Source organism: Channa argus, chromosome 15, assembly GCF_033026475.1.
Source record: "Channa argus isolate prfri chromosome 15, Channa argus male v1.0, whole genome shotgun sequence".
NCBI classification, from domain to species: Eukaryota; Metazoa; Chordata; class Actinopteri; order Anabantiformes; family Channidae; genus Channa; species Channa argus.
The window spans coordinates 22,955,493-22,967,975 of NC_090211.1; the positions used below are offsets into that span (position 1 = coordinate 22,955,493).

A 12,483-nucleotide genomic window follows, 5' to 3' on the forward strand; every position below is an offset into this window, starting at 1 on the left:
CTGGCTCTTCACCTTCAGGATAATCACGGTGTTTCAAAAGTTAACTGCTGACCGTTTCCCAACAGCATCGATATTTACGCTCTTGAAAATAGGAAAAGTGTACGTGTAACTTTAAGAGTTAAAATACTAATTAGATAAAAGTGCAGTGTAAAGGGACAAAGTGGCACTGACAAGGATGGATACTGTGGCATCTGTCATGACTGCGAGCAGCCACGGATGCATTCGAATATAACCAGTTCATTTGTAACACGGGTTCTACAACTGAATATTAAAATAAAAAGCTTGTTAATAATAATTATTGACTTCATGGAAACCAGCTGAATCTACACAAACACTAACAATATACAACCTTAACAGTCAACAACAGAGCGGTTTATTCAGTATATGCTGTGCATGGAACTTTCATATCAGGGAGTTTATACCAGAAAAAGTTAAAAAAACAAACTAAAACTAGGTCAATGCACATCTAATGAGCACATTCCAGTTCTGATCATTTATCATGTTTTTCTCTGAATTTCAACCGGTCTTCACTGATATAAATGAGCTGGACTAAAGAAACCACAAAAAAACATCTGTCACAGCTGGTAATATTTGAAGCAGTGAAAATTACATTTACCTGAATATTTCTACTTTTTGCATCTTACACTTCTTCTCTGCGTTGTCTACACTATATGATAAAGATGGTACAGTATTTAACAGCGATTTCCCAGTTACTGCTAAGTTAAACCATTTATATATAAAAACACATGAATAATAAATCAAACTTATTACAAAAGTGAAAGCAGTGGTTTCCAGTTGTTTGTTTAGACATTTCAAATTTCAAATCAATGTGTAGCTGTGTTTGTTCTAGCTACTGCAACCAGTTTTTTCCTCTAAACCTCAAACAAATTTTATTTAAATACGTTTTCAAATCCCAAATAAGAAACATAACAGATTAGAAAAAACTCCTGACATGCATTTTGGAAGCTAAACCAGCTCCACTTCGAACATTTCAAACTATACAATAAACACTCACTACTTTTAATGATGATATTTATACTGGATGAACTCCCAATACTTATGTTGGCCAGACTTTCACTTGTAATGGAGTATTTTAACATAAACTGATTCCTTTTGTAAAGAAAAGTAAATTCATCACCAGCAGAGCACAGATGATTGGATCCCACAGTTTGATCAGCGTTTTAAAACAGTTCAAACAAAAGTTTTGTCCGTGCTGTTAAAGTGAACACGTTGTTACGGGCAGGCAGGGGCGTTATGGCAGGTCTGCTTTTCATACTTGTCTGCGGAAGCCATTGGGCCGCAGTCAGCAAGTGGTGTCCCTGAGAATGTTGCTTCCTCCTTCAGACGTGTAGTGACAGGGCTGTAACACACAGACAGTGACATCATTGCATGTTGGTGATTTAAAAATGTGTAAGTGTGCTAAATATTTTTGGAACTCTGGGCGTTTGCACTGGACTTTTGCTCAAATTGCAAATGGACACGTACTCGTAGCCGCTGTAATCAGGTTTACAGTATCTCTTCCTGACACGTTTGGAGTTTTCACCACAGAGTGGTTTACATGGAGTCCATGGTTCCCAGCCTTCCCAGGTGCCCTTCACTGCAACACAAACAAGCAAAAACAAATAGAAAAAATATGCAATTTACAATATTAATTCATAGTTTATGAATACAATCGTGACTGGTTCCTTTTGGTCCCCATAGTTAGAGACATTGGAAGAAAACAAGACCAAGAGTATGAACTTGGTATTTTAGAAGAAAAAGGAACACAAACTCTACCGAGGTTTTATATAAACAAGTTAATCCACGATCCACCCGGATCCATCCCGAAATGTAGTTGTTGTTTTCCACACTATCAGCTCTGTGAATGTAAATCCTGGATTTACGTTCAGGCCTGATTTACAAATCTGGCCTTTAGTTCTGATGGTTGGGGTTACGGGCTTGGAAACATATGCTGATCTGGACATATAGTACACAAAGAAAGACAAAGCCATTTGTGACCTACAGACACACTTGTCGACATCATAGCAGACCCGTCGGTCCGTCAGCAAGTTTCCGCTGCAGATGGATCCATTGTGAGCTCGATGGAGACACCAACGCTCCCGACTCTGACTGCCACCCAGCTGCTTACAGCGAATGTCACGGTTGGGTCTTTTACACAAGCTCCACTGCGACCACTCAGACCACACACCATCCACTGTAAAAAGACAGGAATAACTCTTCAATACAAAGGAAGCTGCTGATTCATGTGTTCATCCACATCCCTGCAGTGTCACACGAGTCGGATTTGATGCTTACATTTACATATACATTTACATTTAGTCATTTAGCTGACACTTTTATCCAAAGCGACTAACAAGTGAGGTACAAGGCAGCAAAAATCTAAGTCAAGGAGAAAACATCAAAGCAAAGTCCTATCAGAAAAGTGTTCACATTTCATGACATGCAAGAGCAAGAAAGAGCAGAGAGGAAGTTTGTTTTCTGAGATTTAAGTGCATAGGAAGATGCGGAAGAGTTCTGTCTTCAGCAGTTTTTTGAATATTGGGAGAGAGTCTGCTGAGCGTGCAGCGTTTGGTAGCTCGTTCCACCATTGTGGGATCATTGCGCTGAAAAGTTTTGCTTGGTGTCTTCTGTGTGGTCCTGGGACCACCAGACATCGTTCGTTGGCAGACCACAGCAGACGGGAAGGGTTGTAGAACTGGATGAGGGAGTTGAGTTCAGCAAGAGCTGTTGAGGTGATCACTCTGTAGGCGAGAGACAGAGCTTTGAACCTGATGGGAGAGAGTGAAGAGTGGTGTGACATGGGTCCTTTTTGGCTGATTAAAAATGAGGCTTGCTGCCGCATTTTGAAACATCTGCAAGGGTTTGATTGTGGATACCGGTAACCCCATCAACAAAGTGTGGCAGCAATCAAGACGAGTCGGACCAGTGCCTGTACAATGAATTGGGTTGCATATTCCATGAAGTAGGGTCTGATGTTTCTGATGTTGTAGAGGGCAAATCTGCATGCTCTAGAGACTGAGGAGATGTGGTCCTTAAAGCTCAGTTGGTCGTGGATGACCCCCAGATTTCTGGCTGACTTAGTTGGGACAATCACTGTAGATCCAGTGTTGTTGATGATATTGTGTTCTGGCTGGGAAGACAAGGACTTTGGTCTTGGAGAGGTTGAGCTGAAGATCTCTCTTTCTCATCCAGGTCTGAGAGACAGGCAGAAGTTGTCCGGTGGAAAGGACAGGAAGAGCTGTGTGTCATCAGCATAGCAGTGATAGGAAAAATGGTGTGGGGGATGTTGGTCTTCATCAACCGGTAAACCATAGATGATCACCTGATACAGTGGTGGTAGCAGTGCTTTGAGTTACAGTCCACAAAGATAATTACATTAATTGATGTAGTTTATCAAACAGTCCTGAGGAGGGCAAACCAGGCCACCATCATGTCAGATGATTTTATAAGCCTATTTAATTCCATCAGGATTTTATGCAGTGGTCAGGAAATAACAAAAAATCAACAGACTATTTTTCTATTTCAATATCTTGTATTTTGGTTTACACAGTCAGCCAGCAGCATGTCATCATCATACTGATAATTCTATGTTGCATTTCACAGCAAACTGTGCACAATCACTACTGTTTATCTTTGCTGCAAGGATAAACAACTAATCTGTTTGTGGACGTGGCCACTGTTGTCACAGAGCGACTGTGGCTGCTGTTCTCTGCCTCACTAATAATCACAACTGCAAAAAAGCTTTTATTTTTTTTTTACAGATGTCATGTTAGTGCACAAAGATAATTATCACAAAACCAAACAAACGAATTTAGATCTATTTCTTACACTGATTAGATTTTAGCCTATATGTACACACAATAAATTTTTCATTTGTGCCTATTTTAAACTCAGTGTGTTTAACCCACATCTGGCTGTATGAGTAAAGTTGTAAAAATAGTAAAATATCCATAAAAATATTAGATTAATGAAAAAACATAAGTAAAATGGGAAAATATATAAAAAATATCAGTAATTATCTCTTAAAAGCTTGGTAAAGCATGCCAAAAAATATCAGTAAAACTTAGATAACTCATAATATTCATAAATTCTCTAACAAGAATTAGCAAAATATCTGAAAATCATGACACAGCATCGAGCATTACAATGTGCAAAACGTTCTGGTCTCAGAACGTTGGTCCATCTAGTGTCCCAACTTGTCTTTTTGCACACTTCACTGTGTTGTAGATTTACTGTTTGCAGATTGTTGTGGATTAATGTGCTAAAATGGCAGCTTAATTTATTTTACATTAAACCTACAACTCAATGTGTGCAAAAATAGAAGGGCTGAATAATTTCAGATGAGACGTTGTATACAGATGTGGAAAAACTGCACAAACATTACTCTGCTGTGATTGGCTGCCCTATGAGCAGGAGTCAAAGTCGACTGGTTGGTTTCTGACCAGCGCCACACTTGACAATCAGCCAATGAATGAAGACATTTAATGGAATAAAAGACAGAATTCTCTGTGTACACACCTGGACAGTGGATGCTGGTTGTACAGATGCTGGTTCTGTGTCTTTCTCCAGGACATGGCTGGCCACCATGTTTGGGTGCAGGGCTGTCACAGTTTCTGTTTGACACCTGAAGCCCTACACCACAGGTAACGGGGCAGGGCGTGAAAGGAGACCAGGAGCCCCAGACTCCATCCACTATTAGAGACACAGACGAAAAGATCAAGTTTTTTCACTGCTTTTAAAGTGGGACCTATGAGTCGTCTTTTTGTCTCCGTAGACACCTGAGGGGCTGTTATTGTCCCAGACAGCTTTGGAATTTGGAATACATATGGTGGAGTGGTTCGAGGTGCTGTAAATGATTCAACATTAAAATAAGTGAATAAAAGTGGTTTATCAAAGACAGACAGGCAAACCTGAGCAGTGAGGCTGGTGGCTGCAGTTCTCGATCTCACGGTCGTCACCCTGGCAGGGTCTGCCAGGAGGTTTGGATGAGGGAGCCGGGTTAGAGCAGGACCGCTGGCGCGTCCTGGTGGGAATTCTGCCTTGTGAAATACATGAAGAGGAACATTCACCCCAATTGGACCATCCAGACCAGAACCCGTCCACTGTTAGAGACACAGATGGAGACACAGAGGCACCACTGATACATGAAAACAGCATATACATGTGGATATGTGCAGCATCAGTTTTGTTGCTTCTTGTTTGTGTGTTTGTGTGTTTGTGTGTGTGTGTGTGTGTGTCTCCTCAAAATAAAGTGAAAGTCACTGATCTCTAGTAGACTTTAAACTGTTTCAAATCAAGTTCCAGATGGTTGATAAAAATGTTCTGCAAGGATCAGTCCTAAGTCCACTGTTTTCTACTGTGTATTAGGGCTGTAATTAATCAGTACTGGTCAATCTCTGTTAGAAATGTAATTAATAAAATCTACATTAACTGATGCAGAGGACAAGGCCATCAGTAATTGTACTGTCATATCTTGTACTCAGATGTAGTACCTGGTTGTGCCAATAGTGTGTCTCACTGTTTATTTACCTGGTGCTTGACCTGGTTCTTGCTTGTTCGGTGCACAGATTGTAAAACAAACACCTCCCTGAGCTCACTGTGGTAGTTGTGTGGACGAATGCTGCAGCGGGAAGTAGTTTTCGAATACAGCCTCATTAGTCTGATCTAATGATGTTCCCCAATGAAACCTGCACTCCTTTCCTTGTGTTTGGCAATGTTTGAATTTTGTGTTTAATTTATAACTCAAATAACTTTATTAAAGAAGAGTGCATTGTGAAAACAGTGAATGTAGATATAGTCCAGCATTAGAAATAGTTTTCATTTGGTTTGGCAGCACATTGACGGACAGAACTCATGCAGAACATCTGTATCCTGTGTTTGTGTGTGTGTGCTCCATCAACTAATCTGTGCTACATGTTGAGTGAAACAGCACTGGGAACTGTTGAGTGTTTCTGGGTGTTACCAGGACAGGGGCTCTGACAGACGGTGGTCTTAGCACTCGTTCCCTCACAGAACCGACCCCCATATTTAGGAACTGGGTTATTACACATCCTGGTTGACAGTTGCAGCCCTTCCCCACAGGTGATGGAGCAGGACGTGAAAGGAGACCAGGAGCCCCAGACTCCATCCACTATTAGAGACACAGAGCAGAGTTTTTACTGCTTTTAAAATTGGGACCTGGGAGTCGTCTTTTTGTCTACGTCGACACCTGAGGGTCTTTTATTGTCCCAGACAGGAGGTGCTGTAAATGATTCAACATTAAAATGAGTGAATAAAAGTGGTTTATCAAAGACAGACAGGCAAACCTGAGCAGTAAGGCTGGTGGCTGCAGTTCTCGATCTCACGGTCGTCACCCTGGCAGGGTCTGCCAGGCGGCTTGGATGAGGGAGCCGGGTTAGAGCAGGACCGGTGGCGCGTCCTGGTGGGAATTCTATCTTGTGAAATACATGAAGATGAACATTCACCCCAATTGGACCATCCAGACCAGAACCCGTCCACTGTTAGAGACACAGATGGAGACACAGAGGCACCACTGATACATGAAAACAGCATATACGTGTGGATATGTGCAACGTCAGTTTTGTTGCTTCTTGCTTCTTGTGTGTGTTTGTGTGTGTGTGTGTGTGTGTGTGTGTATTTCCTCAAGATAAAGTGAAAGTCACTGATCTCTAGTAGACTTCAAACTGTTTCAAATCAAGTTCCAGATGGTTGATAAAGATGTTTTACAAGGATCAGTCCTAGGTCCACTGTTTTCTATTTTGTATTAGGGACAGAACTCATGCAGAACATCTGTATCCTGTGTTTGTGTGTGTGCTCCGTCAACTAATCTGTGCTACATGTTGAGTGAAACAGCACTGGGAACTGTTGAGTGTTTCTGGGTGTTACCAGGACAGGGGCTCTGACAGATGGTGGTCTTAGCACTCGTTCCCTCACAGAACCGACCCCCATATTTAGGAACTGGATTATTACACGTCCTGGTTGACAGTTGCAGCCCTTCCCCACAGGTGACGGTGCAGGGCTCAGGTGGAGACCATCCCCCCCAGTTGCCATCCACTGTAAAGACGTCCAGTAGCAACGGTCAACAGGGTTTTAGTATTTCATCCGATTATTTTAGAAATCAGTTTCTGGCTCACCTGGACAGTTGGGGAGCTCGCTGCAGTTCTGTTCCTGGATGTTGTCTCCAGGGCAACTGTCTCCAGGTGGTACCGTATTATTGGATGGGATGGGGTTGGAGCAGGAACGGTATCGGCGCCTGGAGGGAAGATCACCACGCTCGCCATTGATACAGGAACCAGAACAGTCAGACCAACCAGACCAACTGGACCAACCACCGTGGACTGAGACAGAGAGACCGACAGGTGAAGTCAGAGAGACGGGTGGAGAGAGAGTCAGGCAGGCAGACAGGTGAGTTACCTGGGCAGGTGTTAAGTGTTGGACAGGTCTCAGCCTCCCCTGAGGGACCACTGCAGGCTGAGCGACATTCAAGAGAACTGGAGCAGACCCTCTCTCTCTTCCTGACTCCACCTCCTCCACAGGTGACCGAGCAGGGCGACCAGTTGAGCCACAAGCCCCACCCCTCAGCTACACACACAGACAGGAAATAAACCGTGTGATAATAAGTCATGTGATTAAGGTGATTTAAGATATTTTAATGCAGATTTTTGAGGAAAAATTATATGAGACACTGTGTTTGTGTGTGTGTGTGTGTGTGTACTGTTGCAGCAGGTCCCGTTGCATGGCTCCATCTGCAGGTTGTCCTTAGCATTGTCACACTCTGATTCGCCGATGCCAAAACATGTCCTATTTCTCTGCCTCACTCCGTCCCCACACAAGACATTGCACTGGGACCAGGAGGACCAGGAAGACCACACTGGAGGACTGAAAACACACAAAGAGTGGCTTGATTTTTGGTTTGACCACTTGTTGATCCAGGTCAATAATAGAACAAGAACAAGGCCTTTTTTCAAATCGCAGTTTAACAGAATCTTCAAATCACAAAACAGAGATTTTAAAAAGTTTTTAGATGCCCTATATTCTAAACCAGCGAGAAAAAAACCCTGATCCCACCAGCTTCATGTGAGACCTGCAGAGAACCAGCACAGTTCAGGAAGCAAACAAGGACAGGAGTTTGTGACTATCACTGAAAATGAACACAAACCACTTCAAGATGTTTGACTGGTGTCACTTTATGTCATGTTGTGTCTCTGTGCATGTGCGTGTACTGACCCACAGGACTGACACGCTCCGTCCGCTGTCTTGTAGCCGTAATGTGGATTCTGACAGCAGTCATCTTCGTCCACGTTACCGAGCTCTTCATCACACTGACCCGAGGTCAGGTCGAAGCGTGCGAAGCATCTCACACACTCTGTAGACAGAAAGAGAAGACTCAAAGTTGTGCTTGTATGTTTGCTAGAAGAGGATTTCGAAACAGGGGAAAGTTTCTTCATGTTTCCCATCATACATTGCTCAATTTTCAGGCAAATGTCCAAAAATCTCTTTTACAAAAACAAATTGGTTAGTTTCACTTTAGATTTGTTTAAGTGGAACAAAGACAGAGAAGGTTTGATGACCCACAACAATAACCAGACTCAGCTGCACTGAACCTTTCAGTGTTAAATCTGTTCTTGGTCTTTTTCTTGTTCTACACATTTGTTTCCTGTCATGGATCCATGTCTCTGTGTACTTTACTCCAGTTTGCCTTCTCTAGCTGGAGGATAAACTGTATTTTGTTGTGTGAGGTTGTGTGTCTGTGAATGTCGGGTCGGACCATCTAACGATTTATTACAGTGATTTTATAATTACATCATTCAGGATGTATAATTTCAGGATGTGTTCACATTTGTGTCCATCAGACATGTCCACGAGTTTACAGTGGACCTGTACTTATATAATACGAATATGATTAATTTTGGAAGCTGGACACTTTGGTTGGACTAACTCAGACTGATGAAGACTCAGATTATCTTCAGCTCCACACAACAAGAACTTTTCCCCACCACTTACACTGATGTTTCTTCAAGGTCAAATACAACAACAGAGAGAGACAAGCGGACAAGATGAAAGTGACAACTCACCAAACTTTCTAACTAACTTTTGCAAGACAAAACACAATGTGGCACAAACGCTTTATCCTCCATCATTTAAAAAGCCTTTCCTTGATAATTCAGATGAGGCCAAAGGCCTCAATGCTTATTTTTAGTGCACAGATGTTCAGAGTCTTCAGTGTGTTTTTGGCATAAAGCTCTTAAGTGTCCCCTTTCAGAAAAGACCAGGATCATGACTGTAATCAAACCATTTTATTTTAAATCTGCATCTGCTTTAAAATCCACTGAGTGACAGTCACAAGATCCAGTGCTGAGATTTCTTTCATTATATAAACCCAGCACTGAAGTGGGAAAACATGCAAAGACAGAAAGAACAAGCTTCATATTCACACTGACCTGAACGATCCACAGAAACCAGAAGCAAAATCAGAACCAACAGAACCTTCATCCTCTAGCTGGAGATCAGTCTGAATCACTTCTGGTTTCCTTTTGATTTCTGTTTTTAGCACTGATCCTCCCTCTGCGGACTTTGGTTATTAGTAATGAAGGGAGGGGGCCAACAGCTGGTTCCTGTCCCTTAAATCATTCAGGATGTTCAAGAGGTTCTGCTTTATTTTAATGTTGCTTCAAGCTGTCTTTATTTTTAAAGTCATACGTGTTGTATTTGTGGTGAAGGGTGGAGTCAGTCAGCAGCAGAGGAGACAATGTCAAATTCTCCTAAAGACAAAAACAAGTTTTTGTGTTTCACTGTAAACAGAGAATCTCATGCAAAGTCCACAATCCCCCACACTGAGATGTTGTAACTCTTTAGCTGCTCAACACACACCCACCCACTAATTCCTCTCTTATCAAATGTGGACTTTTGGACATCTCCCCTGTATTTAAACATCTCTGCTTTTACTGGAAAAAACTCCCAAAGTGGTTAGAAACCATTCAAAGCTAATGCTGTGATAATTCATTGTGCGGATCGAACAAGCAGGTGGAAAAGGTGATTTTAAACAAAATTTTATTTAGCCAGAAATATGAAAAACAAGTGACAAAATATTGGGCCCATAAAATGGGTCAACAAAACCAAAATGGACTCAACTGACTTTAACAGAATTATCTCCAAAGAAACATATTAACAAAAACAAAGTAACACAACTATAATCGGCCCAACGTCTGCACACACATGAACATATCAGACCATTTAAGACACACCAGAGGTAACTGACAGACAAAGCTTCACAATTAACTTGTAAAGAACAAAATATAACAATAAACCTACTGGATGCAAATAATTAGGCATGATCCAAAACAATTATATTAAATAACTAACAGCTAAATAAAAAACAGACATTACAATCCCCCTTAAGGTAGCAGGCTCTTGGTAGGTCCAGTTTAAATGATCTGCTTCCTGGGGTGCATCCTTTTGCTCAGCTGGACAAGACGTACTGCAGCAGCCCGAAGGCCACAGCAGGTCCACCTGCACTGGTTACTTATAGAAATTGTACTTAACTCAGCAAAAGAAATTAAACTAAAGTGTGATTGTACAGAAGTTAACTAAATGTAGACGCTACATATAGGAACTATTGTACTGACAATGTACCAAATTACTAAATCTAAATCAAAGAAACCAAAGTGTGCAGTGCAGGCTGGTTACCGACATTTAACTGGACTGTGTGGCAGCGGGGCGGCCATCCTGTTCATATGTCACTGGTGTATTTACATGAAGCTCGTAACACAGACAGAATTGCGTTTGGAGTCGATCTGTTTATTTCTGACAGTCAAAAGACACAAAGGAAAGCGTCCTCTGCAGCTTCGTTGAGACTTTGGGGCACTGAGAATGTTTCCCCCTAATCACAGGTGGTGATAATGTGATTATGTTGCTTTAAGAAACACAGGATTTACACTTTGAACCTATTGAACATGTCATTGTACCAGTAAAAGCAACAAATGTATATCAGTCTGTTCTTGATCTGAGAAGCACCTGAGCCAGCTGTACAGCAGAAAACACCTGCGATGTTAAAAGAACAGACAAAACGGTACCATAGAAGAAGAAATACACCAAGAGAAATACACCAAGAGGGGCTTTGAGCAAGGTTTTGACAATCACATATAAGAAACTGGTTTTGTCCAATTTTAGTTACACATACAGGCCTGTAAAAGATGCTTCCAAAATAAGTGATGGGGGACATAATCCAGTCTTTCCCCTGCTCAAAAATAATTGATCAAAAACAAATATAAAGCTTTAACCTTCCTCACATGAAGTGGAAACGTTACAAAGCTGCAATCTCTTTAGGACAAGATGTCCTCTTCCTGGTACTGTCTCTCCATTGCAACTCAACAGAGAAAGGAGGAAATGAGGAAATTTCAAACTAAAAGCACTAACTTTAGATGATGAGCTCTTGATATGTTAAACACAGAATGTTTAGGCCTCTTATGACAGATTTAAATAATTAACAAGCACTGTGGATGTTGTTCTCCATCACTTCCACTTAAAGGACTTTAGCAACTTATCAGCTCATGTCCAGAATGATTAGGAGAAATAATCCTAATCACAGCAGGTAATCAGAAATATCTTAAATAAATGATCATTCTAATAAATAATATTAATTTAAAACTGAATAACATTTACATTCCTTTATATGTTGGATACTGATCCTACAGCACAAGTACAACAAAATATACAATAGAAATGTCTATATCATTTGCAACATCATTACAGGGTACAGTTCTTCTCTTCCTGCTCGTCTGCGTTTTTCCTCTGGAAGATGGTTCCATCAGGCCATTTCAACCAGCCCAGGGTGACTTCATCGTCCAGGATGTGCTCATTCAGTCTCTGATTCAGCTGGGGAATACAGAGGGGGGTGGGACGTTACAGTTAGAGGACAGTGTAAAACACAGGGGTCTGGGTTTCTAGCTCCTGAAGCTGAAAGACATTTCACATGTTTGTGACAAGCTCCCACATAATCCACAACTGTAAAAAATGATTACATTTGACAGCTTTAAATTATAGATGAGCAGCTAGTTCTGTAACAGCCACCTCCTGATTCCAAAAAGGAGACAGAAAGTGATACGGAGTAAAGCGTTCAGTCTACAGAGAGAGTTACAGCTAATCACTGTTCTTGGGGCCTGGTCTCAAATGTTGCACAAATTACATGATCAGCAGTGACATAGATTTTAAAAATTAGAACAAGTGAGAGACAGTATCTTATAATTGACTGTTATCCAGTACATGAATTTCAGCTTCAGGTGTGTTTTACAAGGCCTCCAACTATATGATATTCTCAACCATCATCACCTTCTGTAAGATATCCTTTTTCAGATCATCCATGTCCACAGAGGAGTCACTTGTCTCCAGCTCCACCTGCACCACCTGCTTCCTCACTGCAGGTTCTGTTTCAGTTTAAACACAGGGCATCTTTAAACTATTCATATAGCACAAATTTAAATAAGC

The 12,483-nt window shown here is 41.5% G+C and overlaps 1 protein-coding gene across 2 annotated transcripts; it reads right to left on the reverse strand.

The window, feature by feature from the left end:
* Window positions 1-350: 350 nt before the first annotated feature.
* LOC137099785 (properdin-like) lies at window positions 351-9,698 on the reverse strand. 2 transcript variants are annotated; one of them, XM_067477049.1, is made up of 13 exons: window positions 9,441-9,685; window positions 8,227-8,365; window positions 7,715-7,878; window positions 7,414-7,581; window positions 7,134-7,337; window positions 6,886-7,053; window positions 6,306-6,497; window positions 5,963-6,130; window positions 4,911-5,102; window positions 4,519-4,692; window positions 2,003-2,194; window positions 1,486-1,597; window positions 351-1,360 (listed from the first exon to the last, which is right to left on the reverse strand). In XM_067477049.1, the coding sequence occupies exons 1-13, from the start codon at window positions 9,490-9,492 to the stop codon at window positions 1,234-1,236; spliced, it is 2,052 nt and encodes a 683-aa protein (XP_067333150.1). In that variant the 5' UTR covers window positions 9,493-9,685; the 3' UTR covers window positions 351-1,233. The 2 variants fall into 2 exon arrangements, with proteins under 2 accessions (XP_067333150.1, XP_067333151.1); XM_067477050.1 differs by lacking the exons at window positions 351-1,360; window positions 1,486-1,597; window positions 2,003-2,194 and adding an exon at window positions 2,240-3,322 and having other exon boundaries at window positions 9,441-9,698.
* Between the last annotated feature and the right edge of the window lie 2,785 nt (window positions 9,699-12,483).